The sequence below is a fragment of the Ctenopharyngodon idella genome, chromosome 11, assembly GCF_019924925.1.
Source record: "Ctenopharyngodon idella isolate HZGC_01 chromosome 11, HZGC01, whole genome shotgun sequence".
Lineage (NCBI taxonomy): Eukaryota > Metazoa > Chordata > Actinopteri > Cypriniformes > Xenocyprididae > Ctenopharyngodon > Ctenopharyngodon idella.
This window is the reverse complement of record NC_067230.1, coordinates 2302060-2324452: the sequence shown is the minus strand read 5'-3', so window position 1 is coordinate 2324452 and position 22393 is coordinate 2302060. Positions and strand designations below refer to the sequence as shown.

General features: G+C 39.0%; 2 protein-coding genes across 2 annotated transcripts; both read left to right on the top strand.

Annotated features, from left to right (window-relative positions):
* The first annotated feature begins 7471 nt into the window (after positions 1–7471).
* LOC127522191 (keratin, type I cytoskeletal 15-like) lies at positions 7472–9943 on the top strand. Its single transcript, XM_051911843.1, is given in 7 exon segments — positions 7472–8059; positions 8298–8380; positions 8510–8666; positions 8750–8911; positions 9115–9240; positions 9718–9852; positions 9854–9943. Coding segments are annotated over 7 exon segments (1251 nt in total). The 5' UTR covers positions 7472–7561.
* Positions 9944–14514: 4571 nt separating this feature from the next.
* On the top strand, positions 14515–17932 carry LOC127522185 (keratin, type I cytoskeletal 19-like). Its single transcript, XM_051911837.1, has 8 exons — positions 14515–15104; positions 15262–15344; positions 15973–16129; positions 16525–16686; positions 16841–16966; positions 17117–17337; positions 17450–17463; positions 17556–17932. Exons 1-8 carry the CDS (start codon positions 14586–14588, stop codon positions 17726–17728), a joined length of 1455 nt encoding a protein of 484 aa, XP_051767797.1. The 5' UTR covers positions 14515–14585; the 3' UTR covers positions 17729–17932.
* Positions 17933–22393: the final 4461 nt, after the last annotated feature.

Sequence of the window (22393 nt, the reverse complement as noted above, 5' to 3'; positions counted from 1 at the left end):
TCTCTCAAAAAAAAAAAAAAAAAAAACCCACTGCAGGTTTACTCAAAGCACATGTATTACTACAGTGAGAGCTGCCAGATAGAGAACAAGACCTTCCTTTGTCTCACTCTCCCATCAGTAGTCACACCTTTCACTACAGGTGATAACATGGTTGTAGGAGAAAGTCATCAGACGTTTGACATCGTGAGAAAGGTACACAGTATGTCTGCATGCCAGACAACCCTGATGCAATTTGACTTATGATAGTAACCTGTCAAGCCAGGAATCTGATATATCCTGAACTAAACAATTGTAGGGGTCTGTTGCATAGAGGACAGAGATAGATAGAGAGACATCAGGAAGTACACACCTAGCAAAACATCCACTAGCAAATGTTTACACTTTACCTTGTTGTCATGGCATTAGTGCATGAATGGGAGATGATTACATGGACAAGTTCAAGCCACAGTTTTTGAGGACTACATGGGTGTTAACATTCACCTCATGACTGTTATTCATTCAGGTGATGCTCACACAAGCACTGAGGGTGTTACACAGTGAGGTAATGTCAATGGAGGGAGTTCTCTAAAACTTTACACTGTAGAAAAGCAATGTAAGATGAGCCAGTGGGTAAGTTGAGTCACCCCAATCTGTTTTTCAGGGTTTCTGTTTTTCAAAAATTTTCCATAATATATATAGCTTTCTGTGATTGGAAGTACATGACAATGTGCCAAATAGGTTTATATGTCAAAATATTTTTGCATGTCAAAATAAATTTTCTGTATAGCAGTAAGTGGCCATTTTGTCAATTCAAGTTTAGCTGGATCAAAAATATATTCAACAAAAAAATAGTGTACACAATTTAGCAACAGTGGCTCATTATTTGAATACTCTATCATTAAAACTATTTCCATGCACTACATCATAACTGCTTAACTTTTAACTAAACAACAACTAAATTAAAATTTATCAACAAAACTATCAGTGAAAAATTCTTCAGACGTTAAGAAACCCACTTTTTGTTTCAAGGAAATTTGTTTTTCATGATCTTCATTTACAATATGTTCCAGAGATGAAGCTGCCTTAAAAAGCTGAGGTAACAGAAATGAGGGAGTACTTCATATTTCCTGGCATTCAGTGGCGCCTTGTGCTGTCGATTGTTCAGGCCAGTAATAGATCTTTTGTGTATTTTTTTCTTTTCCAAAAATATTTAACAATAGAGATTGTGTCTGTTGTGTCTTACATTTAAATAATAAACATACAAAATAAGAATAAATACAACTAAAAGCAACAATACACTTTTCACCCTGTGCATGTTCTGAGATTCTTCTAAGGTGCTGAGGTACTCTACCAAACAAATGACTTTGAACACAAAAAGAACAACCCAGGAGACCAAAAAAACAAAACAAAAAAAAAGTCAAGCTGCCAGCATAAGAGATGAATCAGAGTTTGATCAAACATAACAATAAGAAAGTAATGTTCTCATGGGCTACCAGAAAGAAAAATACCTAAACCTTATAATCTACTGTAGATGTAAAACTATCATTAAAAGGGATTTAAGGCTTTTCTGTGTAAAACTTACCTACCCATTAAACGGGCATTTCTTCCGAGGAGGCGAGGGATAGTATTCAACATGCAAAACAACAACAAAAATATTATAAAATTAAATAATGTTAAGTGCTCATTTTTCTAAATGACACTGTCCAAGAATGACACAAAATGGACTAATAATTATTAAGTAAACAACTCACTTGACATCACCACTTTTGATCACATCAGAATCAATTATTTTATTGCAAGTTTTATTCAACTTAGAAATCTAATCTAAAAATGTTCTAATATATAGTACATTGTCACTGTTTTCAAAATTAACAAAATTTAAAGTCAATACCTCATCAATCCTTTCAAAGCATGTTTTTGTCTGTATCAGAATTTTATAACGTAATATATTTTCTGTCTCACTCTGTGTTAATAAGCAACAGAAACTATTTCAAACATGACTCACATGTATAGGCTATTTAGTGATTCTGGAGCAAAACATGATTTTAATCTCATAAATTGCCGTGTTTGACGCTATGAGCAAACATACTACTGGCTATTCCTGTTGCCAAGAGTGATTGTTTTATTACTAATTTTGAAAAATAAGTCCACGTCAGATCATTTGAATGTTTTTTATGAAGGGCAAAAGAAAACAAGGGTAAGTGAGAGGTTTGATCAAAGAAATGAGGGATTAAAACAGTATGAATAGAAAAGTGCCAGTGAAAAAAATAAAGTGGTGTACGGTTTAACATGTTAAATAAAATGCTCTTTTTTTGTTATGGCGAAAATGTGCGAGAGCCCACTGTTACTATAGTAACTAACTACACTTTTACATGCATCTGATAAACCATGCTCTCTTATTTCACTGTTGTTGCTAATGTTAAGGTTATTTCAGCTTCATACAAAGTTTGCTTCGTACATTTAGTTTAACTGTATTGTTAAAGAGGGCAAGCTTTACCATTCAACTGAACTGTGTGCATGCATTTTAGACACTTACATTGTTCTTGCTCCGTCCATGCAATAATTGCATCCTTGTATGAGCCAAGTTTTCAATTTACTTCTACTGCTTAGTGCTCTGGTAATATCAATGGTATGACCCATTTAAAGAGCTGCCAAAATTACAATTTAAAATCAGAATATGAGCATAGCTCACTTACATTCACTAAAATATTGAAATGTTAGCATGCTAATTCAGAATATGAATGCCAGTGATTGAATGTCAAAGCTCGGTTTAAACGCCCCGCCCCCAGCTGAACTGGAAGTTTGATTGGTTTTGCACCTGAGTCAGACCTGTCTGTTATTGGCTACCAAATAGCAATCAAATCATTATCTACATAGCGCAGCTGATTGTTTGCTGTTGTATCAGCGGCAAATGATCTTGCTCAACATTCAAATACTTGCCATTGTTTGTTGCAAGCAGTCTGCAGCGTGAATTCAGAAACCCTCCACCTTCCCCAGATCCACCTGCATATATATACACCGATCAGGCATAACATTATGACCACGGACAGGTGAAGGGAATAACACTATCTCTTCATCACGGCACCTGTTAGTGGGTGGGATATATTAGGCAGCAGGTGAACATTTTGTCCTCAAAGTGGATGTGTTAGAAGCAGGAAAAATGGGCAAGCGTAAGGATTTGAGCGAGTTTGACAAGCCAAATTGTGATGGCTAGACGACTGGGTCAGGGCATCTCCAAAACTGCAGCTCTTGTGGGGTGTTCCCGGTCTGCAGTGGTCAGTATCTACCAAAAGTGGTCCAAGGAAGGAACAGTGGTGAACCGGTGACAGGTTCTTGGGCGGCCAAGGCTCATTGATACACGTGGGGAGCGAAGGCTGGCCTGTGTGGCCCAATCCAACAGACGAGATACTGTAGCTCAAATTGCTCATGAAGTTAATGCTGGTTCTGATAGAAAGGTGTCAGAATACACAGTGCATCGCAGTTTGTTGCATGTAGGGCTGCATAGCTGCAGATCAGTCAGGGTGCCCATGCTGACCCCTGTCCACCGCCGAAAGCGGCAACAGCGGGCATGTGAGCATCAGAACTGGACCACGGAGCAATAGGAGAAGGTGGCCTGGTCTGATGAATCATGTTTTCTTTTACATCACGTGGATGGCTGGGTGCGTGTGCGTCGCTTACCTGGGGAACACATGGCACCAGGATGCACTATGGGAAGAAGGCAAGCCGGCGGAGGCAGTGTGATGCTTTGGGCAATGTTCTGCTGGGAAACCTTGGGTCCTGCTATCCATGTGGATGTTACTTTGACACGTACCACCTACCTAAGCATTGTTGCAGACCATGTACACTCTTTCATGGAAATGGTATTCCCTGGTGGCTGTGGCCTCTTTCAGCAGGATAATGCGCCCTGCCACAAAGCAAAAATGGTTCAGGAATGGTTTGAGGAGCACAACAACGAGTTTGAGGTGTTGACTTGGTCTCCAAATTCCCCAGATTTCAATCTTCTTTTTCTGACCCCAAGAGTTAACTATTTTCTGCAATTCTCCAGCTGTGATCCTTGGAGAGACCACTCAAACTATCCTCCTCACCTTGCATTAAGACAATATAGACACATGTCCTCTTCCAAGCAGATTCATAAAATTTTCTGTTGATTGGAAATTCTTAATTATTGCCCTTGATGGTTGAAATGGAAATTTTCATGCTACTTATTTAAAAAAAAAAAAAAAAAAAAAAAAAGGTTACTTTTTATTTTGTGTTATTTTCTTGACTTTCTAACTTGTGAAGCTCAACACTCTTTTGCTGCCCATCAGAACTATATTCTTTGGTTTTACTCATTGTAATGGATCATGGATGATTCATTTATTTCATAATGTGATTAGGCTAGTAATTTTTGTTGTGGTATAAAAAATGTCTGTTTGCATACACACACAGATTTAGTAAATGAGACACAATTCTCTATCTGACACCCATCTGTACCTCTATCTATTTGGCACTTATCTAGATTATATCACCATTAACTCAACCTAAATTGATCTAGATAGAATTGATTAAGCTAGAATAGTGACATTGAGAGCATTTTACTGTATCTACATAAGGCCATTTTTACAGAGCATCCATTTTTTATTTAAATTTTATTGAATACAGGTATTATAGTGCAGTTAATAAACTTGTGCTATGACTTTTGGGTGTATTTTCTTTTTTTTCTCTTTTGTAAATGAAAGGATAACATTAAAAATCCCTTTAGACATGTTTTTTTTTTTTTTTTTTGTCTGAAGTATTAAGGTGGCATTAGTGTTTCCAGAATTAGCACCCTGATTCACTATAATTAGCACTTGCACTATATTGTAAACTATTACAGGTAAATAAAACATTAATAGATTAATCAAAATTAAAATGAGAAAATACTAAAAAAAAAAGGCAAGGTTACAATAATTGTCTCTGCCTTGTGGCATGAGGTCTTGACCATACCTGAGTTAAAGCTGCTCGCCTGAACAGAACAGCCAATTTCATTCATTTTTATGAGTAATTATAGTTATCAGCTCTCCCATGAGCTCTTTGAGGACAGCTCATACAGCAGAGAGAGAGAGGTGGGGTGGAGTTCTGTTTATACAGTGAGTCATGAATGAGAGTCACCGAGACTAAAGCCTTCACAACAGAGACAGACTTGAGCACAAAAAAAAAAAAGATCAAGCAGATCTGAAGTCATGCAGATGCATGCGCGCGAAAGCTCTGAAAATATATTTTATTTTTTTTCATGAACTGACACTTTCTTATTGCATTATCGCATTGCAGCTTGAGGTGGAATATTTTAATTTTTACCTAGCATTATGCAATACTTGATTCTGATAACTGTGATATTTCTGTATAATGACCCTGAAGGTGAATAATTGTCTTAGAAAACTAATTTCATACTGCTAGTTGCATGTCTCTTGTATTACTCTGCAGTCATTTTCTTCTGAAATAATAAAATAATTTTAGTGCCAGTCAATTTTTCATGTCAATTTATTTACATTTTCCCTTTGGTTTCAGGGTTCTGGTAACAATCTCAGGGTTTATTTTATGATAATAACTCATAAACATGCAATTTGCAGGAACAAAGTTTCATAATATTGCCCCACCCCCTTAATTATCTATTGTTGATCAGTTAGGTATCCAAGTTCATGCAAAGTTCCAGATGTGAATTGTTAAGAGGGTGGTGGTGAAATAGTCAGATGATGTCACATCCCCCCCCCAGGGAACCCACAATCAAGGCAAATCCATCAACAGACACAAAACACATGCTTACACACTTAAACCTTACAAGTGTCACCACCCTTAACATCAAGTGCATGTTTAAAAAAGCTGCTGAATTACAAACCTTAAAACATGCATGATGTAATTTTGCACACAAAATTTTGCTCCTGGCCTGTTACAAATGAAACCACTCCATTCATTACTGCTGCTTGCTTAGACAAACATAGCAATAAACAAACAAAAAACAATTGGAACACCCTAACAACTGCATAGCAACACCCTGGCAACCAACCCCAATATCATATCTTTGTCGGAAAGAACACTGAACGTGACAAATAAGCTTGACCTGATCCTTGCTCAAATAAACAGACATTTTTTCTATGAAAAGACTGAATGAACTTTATACAGACATTAGTATGATGGTGAATGACATGATGCTAGATTTTTTGACAATGTATTCATATTCAAAAATATATCAAATATACAATTCATGGTTACACTTAATTTCTATAGTCAACTTTAGACATTCTGCTAAGTAACTTTGCAACTACATGTCAAACTAACTCATTTATTTATCAGCTAACTGTTATTAAAGTATTAGTTAATTAAAGTTCATTTTGATATTTTTGGTGGGCAAAAAGTCAAAAATGTTAGGGTGATAATGAAGTAAAAGACTTTATCCGTTAGAAGAGTAAAAATCTTAAAAAGAAAACCTTAGGGCTTGTTCACACAGAACGCGTTTTTGCTTTGAAAAACACGAGACGCGAGCAGTGGAATGGGAAAAAATGCAAGGTCTCAAGACACGTTTTTTCAGACTAGAAGTTATTCAACTGATTTTAACTTGAGCGCCGCGTTTTTAGAACACCATGTAATGCATGAGACACTGCAAAAGACGCAAGACACGAGTGCAACGGTTATACACATCCATCTAGCGTGTGTTTACATAGAAAAACTGGAATGGAATGGAAAAGTTCTATGTGAACGGCCCCTAACGTAGTATTGCACCATTTTAATTTTATTGTAACTCGATCTGCTTATTAATATTTGAAAAACATCTTTTGTCCACAACATGACATCCAGTCATCCAGTACAACCAACAATGCAATGTGGTGCGACAAACATGCAGAAGAAAAAAGAATGAAACTAATATTGATACAAAGAGATTTTTTTCTAATCATAGACACTTTTATTTGTCACTGACCCATGAGTCTTTATGAGCAAACAGGACACAGCACCAGTCCCTTTTGGTTTCAAATTATGACTATCCTTCTCACAGCAGCAGCCTGAGAACAAACATTTGAACTCTGAAACTCTGACGTTTGGTTGCTTTCAGGTTTATATTTTCTTACTGCTTGATCAAAAAGAAATACTTAGTTTAAAACTACTTGGTATCCTCACATTACTGATTAAGTGTCTTTGTTCTGTTTCAAACTGACAGAGAAAGAAAAACTGGCACAAAACACTTGCGCGCACACACACACACACACACACACACATGAACACACATGTATGTCAAAGTGCTCATAACCTTATTGCACTCCCTTCATTGAAACCTCAAGGGTGAGAACATTGCAGTAGATCATACAGACACAGAGACATTCCTTTGCAGTTTCCTCACTAGGGTGGAAACTGAACTCTGGTCCTTGAGTTTCAGCATTGCTGGAGGTTGCAGAAGGGTCTGGCACACACCCTCCTTCCCCCCTCCCGTCCACAAAGTGCAGGACCCGCCCTCGAGCTCCATCTCTATAAGAGGACCGAGCTGAGCTCGAAGGCACCAATCCTCTTCAGGACAACTCTAGCAGTTTCCTGTTGTGTCCTCTCTGCATTCTTCTCATCTCTGCATCCATCCACCATGTCGGTCTCTATCCACAAGACATCCTCCAGGTCCCAAGGTCCCAAGACCGTGACCTCAAAGTCCATAATCACCAAGAGTCATGGCAGTTCGACAATCTTTCCACAAAAAGCCTACAGCGTGTATGGAGGTGGTTATGGTGGAAGCACCCGTATCTCTTCCTCTAGAATTTCAAGCGGTGGAGGATATGGTGGATACGGAGGATACGCTGGAGGATACGGTGGAGGATATGGTGGAGGATTTGGTGGAGGTCACGGTGGAGGACTCAGCGCTGGATTCGTGATTTCAGGGGACACTGACTACATGCAGCTGAATGAGAAGGCCACCATGCAGAACCTGAATGACCGTCTGGCATCCTACCTCGACAAGGTGCGCTCCCTGGAGGCTGCCAATGCCACTCTGGAGAGGCAGATCCGCGAGTACTATGAGAAGAAGGGGCCGATTGCACAGAGGGACTACAGTGCCTACTGGAACACCATCAAGGACCTGAAGGACAAGGTACAGTGATCTTTGCATTGAATATGACACAAGACCAGCAAATTCTAGTGCACTAATCTAGTTGCTAAACAACAGACTGCAGATTGTAGACCCATTGAGAATCCTTGAAACACAATGCATACTCTTCTCATATAACAGTTACAAAGTCTGACACATTTGGCATGCAACACTGCAGTTCTCTGATGATATTTTGCCCCATATTTAGGAAATTCTTTTATATCAATGCTTTTTATTACAGATTAAAAATGCTACCATCAACAACGCCAACATCCTCCTGCAGATCGACAACTCTAAACTGGCTGCTGATGACTTCAGAATAAAGTGAGTTCTCTCAAATAATATTTCTCTGTATCCATAGTTTGGTAGCTTTAGCATCTTAAAAGTTCATTTTGGTCATTTTTAAAACATTATTGGTGAGTTTATTCCCCATTCTCACTCTCCACCGATCAGATATGAGCATGAGTTAGTAATGCGGCAGTCTGTGGAGGCTGACATCGCCAACCTGCGTCGCTTGCTGGACCAGACGACCTTGGTAAAGGCCGACCTGGAGATGCAGATCGAGACTCTGCAGGATGAGTTGGCGTTTATGAAGAAGAACCACCAGGAGGTTTGTAGTGGCTTGCATGTAGATGTTTTTGGAACTTGTGAATCCAATCAGTGACCTGATGCTTGAGCTTTGTGGGTTTACAGGACTTGGCTGCACTGAGGTCTCAGCTGACAGGCACAGTGAACGTAGAGGTTGATGCTGCTCCTCAGCAAGACCTGAACAAGGTTCTGGACGAGATTCGTTCTCATTACGAAAACATCATACAGAAACACCGCAGAGAACAGGAAGACTGGTTTAAAAACCAGGTAAGACCTCGTCTGTCTCCTTGAATGCTTTGGTTGTGAATTCTGATTTACCATTATACATACAGCAAAACTGACTTCACTGAATAATAAACCACATATTCCAGCAGGTATCTTATAGTAGTGGTACTATGGTAAAACAATACAGCTTAGATTACGATATACAGTACTTGAATTCATGTTGTGTGTTTCTGTCTCTCTTTTAGACGGCAGGCTTGAACAAAGAAGTGGCCCAGAGCACAGAGATCATACAAACAACCAAGACACAGATCACAGATCTGCGACGCACTTTGCAGGGCTTGGAGATCGAGCTACAGTCTCAACTCAGCATGGTGAGACACAAGTGGAATGCAGGAACTGTAGGGGGGAGAGAGAGAGAAAGATTTCATTATCTGAACCAAAGGCAGGAAAACTTTACGTAAGAGGTTAGGGAAGCAGGCCAAGTCGAGGACACAGAAAGGGAGGCAAAGATGTATGAAAAACAGAGAGAAAGGAGGGTGAGTGTGAGATATGTCAAAAATGCTTTATTTATGAAGTCCTACAAATCCCAGATAGTAAGTGAGGTACAATGAAAGGAATGAGGAGAAGCCATTTGTAACGTTTGGAGTCCTTTTGTGGACTTGCGCACTGGTGTTTTCTGATACCAAGCATGTGTAAAAAGGGATAGTTTACCCATGACAATTTTGTCATAATTTACTCCCTCTCATTTCATTCCAACCCATTTGACTCACAGACCAGAAAAATACATATTTTTCATATAACTGCAGTTTATACTGACCTATTTCTGCACGTTCTCTTTACTCAAACAGAAAGCAGCACTGGAGAACTCACTGGCAGACACAGAGGCTAGGTACAGTGCTATGCTAGCAGGCTACCAGAACCAAATCAACATGTTGGAAGCCGAGTTGGGTCAAATGCGAGCTAGCATTGAGCAACAGGGACAGGGATTACATCATGTTGCTGGACATCAAGAGCCGTCTGGAGCAGGAGATCGCCACCTACAGAAGCCTCCTGGAAAACCAGGACATTAAGTAAGTTCATTTCGATAATGGAGTAATTGTGTGCTCATGGATCATGTTCCATAATCTTTGTTCTTCACTAATGCATCTATTCTTTTTTTTCTTCCAGGACTCAGATACCAGGTAAATGAAATCTCTCTTTGCATATTGTTGTTGGATGGTCAGTTTCAAGTATACTGCAGTCAGTGCATGCTATGCATTACTGACTCTCTTTCTCTCTGCCTTCAGGTGGAACTATCACCGTCACCACAGGTGGAACAACTATCAAGCAGACACAGCATACCTTCAACTAAATGCAGAGCACACTGCTTTATGAGACACCATCTGGACACACACATACATTTGGTTTTGAATGTGTATTGAAAGTGTAATTGAGAACAAGGAAACAAGTGTTATTCGTATTTGTATTTTTGTGTGTGATAAAACCTGTCTCTGAAAATAAAGCTGCTGTCAAGAATGACATCATTGTTTTTCTTTTCTGAACACACAGACTATATTTTAAATATAAGATGAGCCAAATACTCATCAAAACAAAATGAGATCACATTCCTGATATCACATTTAGACTGTGATTTATGTACCACATAGTTCACAATCATATATTTACTGAAAATCACTTGAAAAGAGTCTATGAGGGAAATGAACTGGGTCTCAGTCTTCCCAGTGTTACTCATGGGTTCCTTCCATAACAGGCTCACAACAATATTGTTTAAGTTGCCTGGCAACAGATACATCACAAAAGTGGTGAAGTGAAGGTCAAAAAAGCTGGCTGGCTGGCCACTGACTTCCCCTTTATCAGCAAAAACCTTTGACCCTCATAAACAATTGCAATTGTGTAAACTGGATAAAAGAAGTTATTCTGTATACAGAGGAATATGCACAAAACATATGCACAGGAAGAGATGCAATTTGGAATGTACTTCACTGTATATTGGCTTCATTTGGCTACGATTAACCACAATTTGCTCTACACTTACATTTATGAGATATGCAGGATGTAACAGGTCATGTAATGACCATTAATCTTCATAAAGAGACAAGAACAAAAGAGTTAGTGAAATGTAGAGAAAAAATAGTTCAAAACTCACTTTTGGAACTGTCTATACATGAAAAGCAGACATAGGTGTGGTATTATTTTTGCTCAGATGCTGACTGATGGGACGCGCTGAGTTCATTTGCTCCAGTTCTGTTGATTTAAAATAAAACAAGTTGTTGCAATCAGACTTAGAGTTTGTAGACTGGGTGTGGTACAGCACTTTCACCAAAAAATCTGAAGTGGTGGTGTAGTATTGAGCAATGTTTTCTGTGATTTTGGTAAATCACCTGAATACTTACAGTAAACGTCATCACTAACATAAATATAATGAAATCTTACATCTGAAAACTTAAACTTGAAAAACCAATGGTTTTCACTGTTTCTGTTCTCTTTCAGTCTTCACTGTTTTAGTTCGTTTGCTGCAAAGAGTTTGTAAAAAGAACTATCTGTTACCTTTATCTCTGTAGAAATTCTGTTTACACGTGTTAATGTGGCATAATGCATTTATACTAGAATCACAATCACAGGAAACACTGTATCACACTTGAAAGTTGATTCTCATGCCCAGATGGCAGGGAAACAAGAGATATGCTTACTGACAACTGAAAATTTTGTAGACTGCATGATTTAAACTTTTTGAAAGACAGACATTCAAAAATGCAATCTTAAGATAATGCTATAAAACATTAAACTGTTCGCAAATAAATGTAGTATCATCACAGCTATTAAATCTACTGCTCACAGTGCATTCTAGTGTATAGATATACTGACGACCTTTCAAAAGTAGTGGTGTGTTCTGACAATTTTTTTTTAAATAATACACTAGGCAATGTATTTTAATAATCATACACTGGGACAGAGTGAGTATTGGAGATAGTGTGGAATAAGGATTGTACACTACTGTGCACATTTCTCTAAGTATTGTTTTTATAAGCTAAATAGTGTAAAAGAGCAGAGCTGTACATGCTCACAAAACCATATAGGCCTGAGTATAACATTTATTGGTCAGAGGTTAAGTGTGCTCCTAACACCAGGTTGCTAAAATCTGTCCTTATACAGGCCTTTTTTTGCCTGATCTGTTAGTTGCCACATGTTGAAACATATGAAAGTAGTAATTCAGCCCTCTTTCATAAATGAAACGTAGGCTACTGAAAACCTGAAATCACTTTTCCAGGCTATTTTAAAAGTTCATCATCATCATTAAATGCTGCGGCCTAACATATATCTTTCCTATTATATACTAAGTATCATTTTAATTTAGAGTAAACTAACGCAGTAAGAATGATACGTTTACATTAAAACAAAATGGTAATTTTGCCCACAAAAGTCTGAGTCTCGCTGTATCGCTCAGGCTGCACTGCAGTGTCTATTCACAGGCGCGATCCCACTACTGATCGGCACGGGGGCTTTGACCTGCTCCGTCTCCGACCTGGGCCGGTTCACCCCTCGTTAGACGACCTGGTGGTCCCGGGCTCCCCTAGGAGCACCATATCGATACCGAACTTAGTGCGGACACCCGATCGACATAGTCCACTGCAGCCCAGAACCCCTGAGCTCAAGTGATCCTCCAGCCTCAGCCTCCCAATAGCTTGGATTACAGGCGCGCGCCACTGCACCCAGCAAGAGCTGCGAGAATCAGAGCATCTACTGAATCTAGTGCGCTCACAGCGACCTCTAGTGTATGAAAACAGATGTTTAGGTTACAATTAAGCAGCTTGTGGAGACTTTTTCACAAGTGGTACATTTTTAATGCTGTTAGTAGGCCTACGAATCTTCAAACAGATAATCAAAAATTCAGTTTTTCAACATTTTTAAGCATACTGTCTATTGACTAAGTAGCTAGGCTACAATAGGCCTACACAAAATCACGCTTTTTCATCACACCTAAAAAGTTTCATTTAAAGACACTTTTCATTTAAAGCAACTTTCTTTCATAATTCAGTCACATAAGAATTTTAATTTTTCATCTGTTCTCATTCATTTTAATATAACTGACTGTTTTAATACAATTAATTACAGTAATAATGGTTAATCGATTAATGATTTCAACTGGTTTGATTATTAAACGTCTGCATTACATGTTTGTTTGTAAAGTATCAAAATATGAATAACGTGTGAAACAGGACAACCAAACATAATGAATTCCCCTTGCAACTGACGTGGTTTAGCCTGTACAACCAGTAAATATTGGACAACTTAATTTACTATATCAACAATGATTTGTTTTATGTTCAGCTTATAAAGCTCGCTGAATAAATTTACACACAAAAGTCTGAGTCTCGCTGTATCGCTCAGGCTGCACTGCAGTGTCTATTCACAGGCGCGATCCCACTACTGATCGGCACGGGGGCTTTGACCTGCTCCGTCTCCGACCTGGGCCGGTTCACCCCTCCTTAGACGACCTGGTCTTCCCGGGCTCCCCCAGGAGCACCATATCGATACCGAACTTAGTGCGGACACCCGATCGATATGGTCCACTGCAGCCCAGAACCCCTGAGCTCAAGTGATCCTCCAGCCTCAGCCTCACAGTAGCTTGGATTACAGGCGCGCGCCACTGCACCCGGCGAGAGGGGCGAGAATCAGCGCTGCAACTGAATCTAGTGCGCTCACAGCGACCTCTAGTATGTCTAGAATAATATTCTCTCTCTCTCTCTCTCTCTCTCTCTCTCTCTCTCTCTCTCTATTTATCTCTGAGATTCAGATGTAGAATAAAGAAGCTTTATTACTAAGGAAACTAAGAAAATGTAAAAAAAAATTTTACTCAAAATTTAATGTAGACATTTAATGCACCCTTTCTTCTAAGAAAAAAAAAACAACTTTGTGATTCTTCCTTGTAAGAAAAGATTTCTCATTATTCCCCACCACAGTTTTTACCTACAGCATTGTTTAATTATAACCAATGCTCAAGACAGACAAACATGCACACGCAGATTATGTCTAAAGAAATAAACTTTACAAAAAATGAAATAAAAGAATAAAAGAATAAAATAAAATACCCATACTGGGCACCCAAGTTCTCAAGCTGATTCGTATGACCAGTAAAAGGGTGGTGAAACTGTCTCAGATGATCTCACATCGCCTCAGGGAGTTACCTGTCAGCCAAATCCTTCTTAAATGATAAATTTATAAAATCTCTATCCTCACATGACCGGCTCAGCCTCCTTTTTCTGCCTCTAACTATCAAAGGGATTTCCTCCACTGGCACACTTGCAAACACAATCGTAAACACACACACACACACACACACACACATACACACACACATGCATACAACTTGTATACACACAGTGTGTGTCAAAAGCCTATTGCACTCCCTCCATTGTAGTCAGAAGGGTGAGTACATCTCAGGAGTACAAAATTCCTTTGCAGTTTCCTCACTAGGGTGGAACACTGGTCTTTAAGTTTTAACTCTGCTGGTGGTGACAGCTGGGTCTGGCACTCACACACTCTCTCACACACACCCTACCTCCCTCACCCACCCACAAAGTACAGGAGCCGCCCTGGATCTCCATCTCTATAAGAGGTCAGAGCCGGGCTCAAATGTGCCATCCTCGTCAGGACAACTCTAACGGTTTCCTGCAGTGTCCTCTCTGGGTTCATCTCATCTCCGTATCCATCCACCATGTCGCTCTCTGTTCGCACTACGTCCTCCAGGTCCCAAGGTCCCAAGACCGTGACCTCAAAGTCCATAATCACCAAGAGTCGTGGCTGTTCGACAGTCTTTCCGCAAAAGGCCTACAGCGTGTATGGAGGTTGTTATGGTGGAAACACCCGCATCTCTTCCTCCTTGCTGCATTCCAGAATTGGAGGCGGTGGAGCATATGGTGGAGCATATGGTGGAGGATATGGTGGAGGATATGGTGGAGGATATGGTGGAGGATACGGTTTTGGTGGAGGATACGGTGGAGGATATGGCATATTGCCTGGAGGCTGCGTTGTAACTGACTTCCAGCTGAATGAGAAGGCCACCATGCAGAACCTGAACGACCGTCTGGCGTCCTACCTTGACAAGGTGCGCTCCCTGGAGGCTGCCAATGCCATTCTGGAGAGGCAGATCCGCGAGTACTATGAGAAGAAGGGGCCGATTGCACAGAGGGACTACAGTGCCTACTGGAACACCATCAGTGACCTGAAGGACAAGGTACAGTGATCTCTGAATGAATATGACACAAGACCAGCAAATTCTAGAAAAAATTAATTTCATTGGATATAGCAGCTGAAAAACAGACTGCATATAATCACTTCAGGGTCTGATAATCTTATGTACTAAATTTATATATCAATTTTCTACCTTTCAGATTAAAAATGCTACCATCCACAACGCCAACGTCCTCCTGCAGATCGACAACTCTAGACTGGCTGCTGATGACTTCAGGGTGAAGTAAGTTAAACAGTGATGACCACTAACTTAGACCTAACTTAGGTTGATGCCTAAAATGCAGTAGCTTTACATTGCTTATATATGCCATTCAAAAGTTTGGAGTCATAAAGAGCAAACTCAGCAAAGATGCATTAAATTGATCGAAAGTAAAGACATTTGTAATGTTAAAAAAGATTCCTATTTTAAATTAATACTGTTCTCTGAGCTTTCTATTCCTGAAAAAAAATGTATTATGATTTCCACAAAAATATTACACCATTGATGATAATAATAAGAATATTTCTTGAGCACCAAATCATGTGAGCACTGCATGTGACACTGAAGACTGGATTAATGGTGCTGAAAATTCAGCTTTGCCACCACAGGAATAAACTGCATTTTAAAATATATTAAAATAGAAAAGAGTCATTTTCATTTGTAATAATATTTTACATTACACTGTTTTACTGTATTTTTGATCAAATAAATGCAGCATTAGGAAGCATAAGAGACTTTCAAAAACATTTAACATTAAAAATCTTACCGACCCCAAACTTTTGAACAGTAGTATGTGTATATATATGATACTCATCATGTTTAATCATTAACCGTTGAGTTTAATTCCCTGTGTGACCTTTCTACCAATCAGATATGAGCATGAGGTGGTGATGCGTCAGTCTGTGGAGGCTGACATCGCTAACCTGCGTCGCTTGCTGGACCAGACGAACCTGGCAAAGGCCGACCTGGAGATGCAGATCAAGAGTCTGCAGGAAGAGCTGGCATTTATGAAGAAGAACCACCAGGAGGTTTGTAGTAGTTTTCTGACAGAATCATCTATGTATGACTGATACTGAAAGTTTGGACCATTATATTATATTATATGTTATATTGGGGGCAGTTGTGGCCTAATGTTTAGAAAGTCGAACTTGTAACCTGAAGGTCGCAGATGAGTCTCAGTACCGGCAAGAAAGTAGGTGGGGGGAGTGAATGAACAGTGCTCTTTTTCACTCTCATTATCCACAATTGAGGTACCTCCAATCACTCCTTCCCGGGAGCTGCAACAAAACAAAATGGCTGCCCACTCCTCCGGGTGTGTGTGTTCAATGCTCACTCACAGAGCACAAATGGGGCACCATACTTGACTACATGTGATATTTACATATTATATTATATTATATTATATTATATTGTGACATTTCAGGAGCTGGCTGCACTGAGGTCTCAGCTGACAGGCACAGTGAACGTAGAGGTTGATGCTGCTCCTCAGCAAGACCTGAACAAGATTCTGGAGGAGATTCGTGCTCATTACGAAAACATCATACAGAAACACCGCAGGGAACAGGAAACCTGGTTTAAAAACCAGGTAAGACCTCGTCTGTCTCCTTGTACCCTTTGGTTGTGAATTATACTTTGCCATTAAAACCCCTCATTTCACTGAACAATAAACCACACATTCCAGCATGTCACTTGAAGTAGTGCCTGGATTGTGATGTACAGTGTTTTTGTCTCTCTTTTAGACTGAACCCTTGACCAAAGAGGTGGCCCACAGCACAGAGATCATACAAACGTCCAGGTCACAGATCACAGAGCTGCGAAACACCTTGCAGAGTCTGGAGATCGAGCTGCAGTCTCAACTCAGCATGGTGAGACACAAGTGGAATGTAGAGACTAGAGAGAGAGACATTAGACACATTACCTGAACTAAAGGAAGAAAAACAGTAACATAAGACTTTAAAAAGCAGACCAATTGTGATTTATTAAGATCTTTCTGCATGTTCTCATTACTCAAACAGAAAGCAGCACTGGAGAACTCACTAGCAGAAACAGAGGCTAGGTACAGTGCTATGCTAGCAGGCTACCAGAACCAAATCAACATACTGGAAGCTGAGCTGTGTCAAATGCGGGCTAGCATTGAGCAACAGGGACGAGACTACGCCTTGTTGCTGGACATCAAGAGCCGTCTGGAGCAGGAGATCGCCACCTACAGGAACCTTTTGGAAAATCAGGACTTTAAGTAAGGTTAAAAATAAATTGGGGTAAAATCAGTGGAGCATGGATCATGTTACATTATCATGTCTTGGAATGGCTTCACTAATTATTTTTTTTCCTTCCTCCTACTCTTCCAGGACCCAAATACCAGGTAATTGAAATTTAAGTTGCATATAGTGGCATGGTCAGTTTCAGGCATGTTTTACATTAAGCATTACTGACTCTTTCTCTTTTGCCTTTCAGGTGGAGCTATCATTATCTCAGGCGGATCTCACTCTGTCTCCTCAGGTGGATCTCACACTGTCTCATCGGGTGGATCTCACTCTGTTTCCTCAGGTGGTTCCCACACAGTCTCAACTGGTGGACCAACTATCCAAATAAAGCAAACCACCACCACTTCACACCGTACTTACTAAAGACAGAGCATGCTGCTTTGTAAGACAGTATTCAACACATGCACACATTTAATTTAAAATGAGTGTTAATACACATCATTTGCGATATGACGAAGAACAAGGAAACAAGTGTTATTTTTAAAAGCATTGAAAGACACTTACTGTTGTGTTTTTGTGTGAAAGAATAAAAACTGTCTCTGAAAATAAAAGCGCTGTCAACAATTATTTCTTACGTGTGTGTGTTTTTTTTTTTTTTTTTTGCATAACACTATGGACTAAAATTTAAAATGATGCAAAACACATAGGAGTCACATTCTCAACGTTTTAATTTATTTTACAGAGCAATCACACTATAACGTGTACTTTTACATATGCATTTTGCAGTCTCTTTGGTTGCTAAAAGTATGTGGTAAATTTTCTCCTAAAAATGCATTTTTTTTCCAAATCCATGCTTCAAGTTCATTTAGTACAGTGGTTCCCAAACTTTTTAGAGTAGAGTACCCCCTGAGGCATTTACCATCCTTCTGCGTACCCCCTCTATTTCACTTAGACTGCATCTTTTCCATTAAAGGACAATATTTACCCCCTAAATTGACTTTCCAGTGCATTTTTTATCTATATAAATACCTTTACAACATTAATAATGTTTTAAATAATAAAAACATCTTTAGAGAAATATGCAATGATAAAAACGTGAAAAGTGATTCTTTTAAATACTAAAACCGCCAGTAGGTGGCGGTAACTCACTGTCTTAATGCGTGAGTCGAGTCATTCATTCCACTACATAGTGCGCAGTGCACACGCCGAACGCGTCTTTCTGCAGCCAAATACTTTCAAAGGCTCGCACGCGCGTCTGTGCGCGAGACAGAGACTCTTGTTTTGTATCAAGAGTTTGAATCTTAAATTGATCTCTATGCACTTTCTCTGCCAGGCTATTTTTGTTCTTCATGCTAGTAAGTGCTAAATCTACATGGTTTAGTAGGCTACGATTAGCTATGCTACTATATTATAATATAATTTAATAATTTATTTTTTAATCTATCTGATCTTAAAGGTGCTGTAAGTAGAACTTTAACTATGCTATTGGACATTGTTGATATTTGAAATCAACCCAAACAAACCTACCCCTCTCTTCATTGCTCCGCCTCCAAAACTCACACTCCAATCCTAACCACCTTGCTCTGAGTCGGTCTCGAACCCGGAACGATCGCTGCTGGCAGGCGAGAGAAAGACACTACCAACGACGCTAAGCACCGAATTGTCTAGCGATTGTCAGTGTGCAGTGGTTTAACAGCACAACTCTCACTATCTGACCACTGTCACACACGCATTGCGAGTGGACGTCTGTTTATCACAGCTGACACGCAACAAAATGCTTAACGAAAAATAAAGCGCAGTTGATGAACGAACGACAAGGAAGCACAAAAAAAGAACATACAGTACACAAGAGTAAATACAAAGTGTTCGTTGTTAGTCGCAAACATATGGAGCTAGAAATATGACAAAATTATCTGAATTTGAATTGTGTAAATTTGAATCGGGGCGCCTGCAGGATTTTATCTCAGGGTACGCACAGAATTTATTGTTTTTGTTGATCCATTTCATTTCTTGCTAAACTTTAATATGTGAATTATATTATTGAAATAAACACATTTAGCGTCGTCAGGCTTTTTGTGCATAATGGATAAAACAATGGAATTGCGCACTCAGGTTTATGGCTGCTGTAAATTTTTCCTGCCACAAGATGGCGCTGTTTTCGACACTCTTGATGCTTTGAAACCTTTCCCGAAACATTTACAGAAAAGCTTCAAAGATTTAAGAGGCTTCATTTCTCCATCCCTACTCAATAATTTCAGGCCTTTTTGCAATGTTTCAGTCGAATTTAGCTGTTTTAGAGAGCGTTTACTCATTTTGAGCCTGTTTTTAAACATTAACTATCTGTAACGTAATTTTTCATGTGTGGAAAAAATTACGAAACTAAACTAGCCAATCAGATTTCTTTTCACCCATATCTCCCACGCCTACCCATGGACGCACATACACACATTTGACTTTACAACAAACAAACGCAAACCTTTATTCACATTCTCTCTTCCTCTCTTAATATGTCATGAGTGTACGCAGATAGATTTTAATAATCAATTTAAAAATTACATAAAAAGTAAAAACTGCATTAATTAGCGCCCTCTCATGGTACGCACAGTGCGTACAGCCGTACGGCTGCAGGCGCCACTGATTTGAATTATTGACGTGTCATTTAACAGAATTGAATATTAAGAGCCATTTTATATAGATTTGAATTTAAATTTTTTAAACTTGAATCCTGGACATTTGATATTTAACAAAATTGATTTTTTTAATGGCATAATTTTCTACATATGTAGAAAGTGTATTACAGCATATTTTTTGCAGCGTACAGCGTAATACAGCGTATTTTTTGTTCTGAATTTTTAGACTGCAAATATTCACTTCTTAAAAATACAACTTCAAGTTTTCAACATGAATAACAAATTCAAAACACCAAATTCAATATTCTAAAATTCAAAACAAAGAAATTCAGATCGTACTGAAAGTAGGTCAGAGGTCCAACTTCCGGGTTCCACAGGGAAGAGTAGAGGATCTCGGAAAAGTCGAACGCCACATTTTGGCCAATTACAGAGCAGCAATATTTCTCAGCATGCAAGACATTTATCTCTGGGGCTCTCTGCTATGCCTATTTGTTTTAGTATAAAGTATATTTAGTATGGAAGTGATTAGCATGCGTAACAGTCACACATATCTCTATAATTACTATATTTCTGTTGCATTCTGTTATCGAAGTTAGATGTTAGGCTATTTCACTCGCTGGCATTTTCAGCTCAAGAACGTCACAAATGATCATTCAGATATGTGTAACATAGCAGGCGCGATTACATGATTTATTTCTGCTCAATATCATGCAAATAGTAGGCTTATTAAGGCATTTAAAGGCTAATTCACACTCCAAACTCCAACAAACACAATTGGATGACTGTCATGTTCACGCAGACAGTGCCATGCCCCGCTAAATAAATAAATAAAAATAACTTCAAAAGCAGTGAGCCATTGAACCAACAATGACCCGTTTTAAGACTGCACAAGGTAAAATTATTTGCTTTACTTGTGGAGTTGTCAGATCAGCCAGGCTCTACTCACTTCAGACAGGGCAGCTGGTCCCATCAGGATAATGTCAGGTTTTTATGTAGCCTGTATTTTTTTTAGGATAACTTAACATCATTCGTATTGTGGGATGACCACAGGCCCAGACTGGCCATCGGAAACTCCAGGAGAAATCCCGCTGGTCAGGAGACTGATTTGGTCCGCTGCCCAGCTCACTTTCATTTATTTAGCCTATTTAGAATCTTTGTTATTAATTTTATTATTACTATTATTATTACCTGCTCGATGTGCACAAGTGATTTCTGAATTTGGCATTCAATCATCTCTGGCGAACGACTTCTGCATGCAAAAGAAAGACTGTATATGAAGATGCAGTGAATGGGTGGCGTTTCTTGATGGATCTTTGCTCTAAAGATGTGCGTCTCTGTGTCAGATAAATTACATTTTAGACAATTATGTTCCTTCTCCGTCCATGCGATATATGCACATATTGAATGAGTAACGTTTTTCTAGCATACTTTGTTGTGGCAAATTCAGTGTCTCTGTGTCCCTTCAGTTCTGGTCTCAAAGAAAAACTCTCAGAGTCGAATCTCCAGGTCCCAGGAATTTAACTTTATTGACAAGCAACAAAGTGAGATGCCAGCTCCACATCTGAATCTCTGTAGCCAGGGCACAGTTTTTATACATTTTTCTTATCTTTTACAGTGTGAGATCCACACCTACAGTTATTTTCCATGATCTCATTTACAGGTGCTTTTCTCCTCTTCTCTTCCTGGAGTCTGCCAAGTACTCCCCAACATTTTCACCACAGTCACTTCACCAATTAAACTTAAGGTGTTGCTTATGCAAGAGATAATTCTCTTTGTAAGGGTGGCCGACTGCCAAATAGTCTACAGCTTTTGACTTAATCTCTCATGGTGGAATTCTGCCAATTGATGATTAACACTTTTCCCATAGGCAAAATTAAACATTGTATCAAAAACAGTCAACACTCCCCGGAGGCAAGAAGCCTTCACGTGACACCTTTAATAATGATCTTATTCATTTCACAGCCACCTGTTGTCTGGTGGAAAATTACAAGCAAATATGCTTGCCAAGCTAACTTCTCAGATACATCTGATCCTTGTAATCACAGTCACATAGGCCAAGAGGCCTCAAAACACTTCTGGCTTTTATAGTAAGCAAACTAATTCTACAATTGTTTTCTATAGGATAGATAAAATACTCCATCAACTTGAACTTCGCTAGTAGGCTATACGATTTAACCTATTTCAGAAGCGGCAAAAAATAGAATTTAAAATGGACTGAGTAAAGCTTTCTTGATTGCAACCTCTATCATTGTGTAAACACATTATGGCCCATAACTTTTGATATAATGTTAAAAAATCTTATTTGGGCTATTTTAGTTGCCATTTGCTATATAGGCTATAGGCCTATAAAGAGCGAGTAGGCCTAAATATAGAAAAAAAAAATAGTCCTATACAATTATAGTAATAGGCTATAAAAATGTATATAGGCTAAAATTGTAAAATAAAACACTAATATAGC

Bases quoted from the DNA above. Each gene is read 5' to 3' on its own strand.
- LOC127522185 (XM_051911837.1), top strand. From the start codon at position 14,586: ATGTCGCTCTCTGTTCGCACTACGTCCTCCAGGTCCCAAGGTCCCAAG. The intron at 15,105-15,261 runs GTACAGTGATCT...TCTACCTTTCAG, and splicing joins TCAGTGACCTGAAGGACAAG to ATTAAAAATGCTACCATCCA. The intron at 15,345-15,972 runs GTAAGTTAAACA...TCTACCAATCAG, and splicing joins GCTGATGACTTCAGGGTGAA to ATATGAGCATGAGGTGGTGA.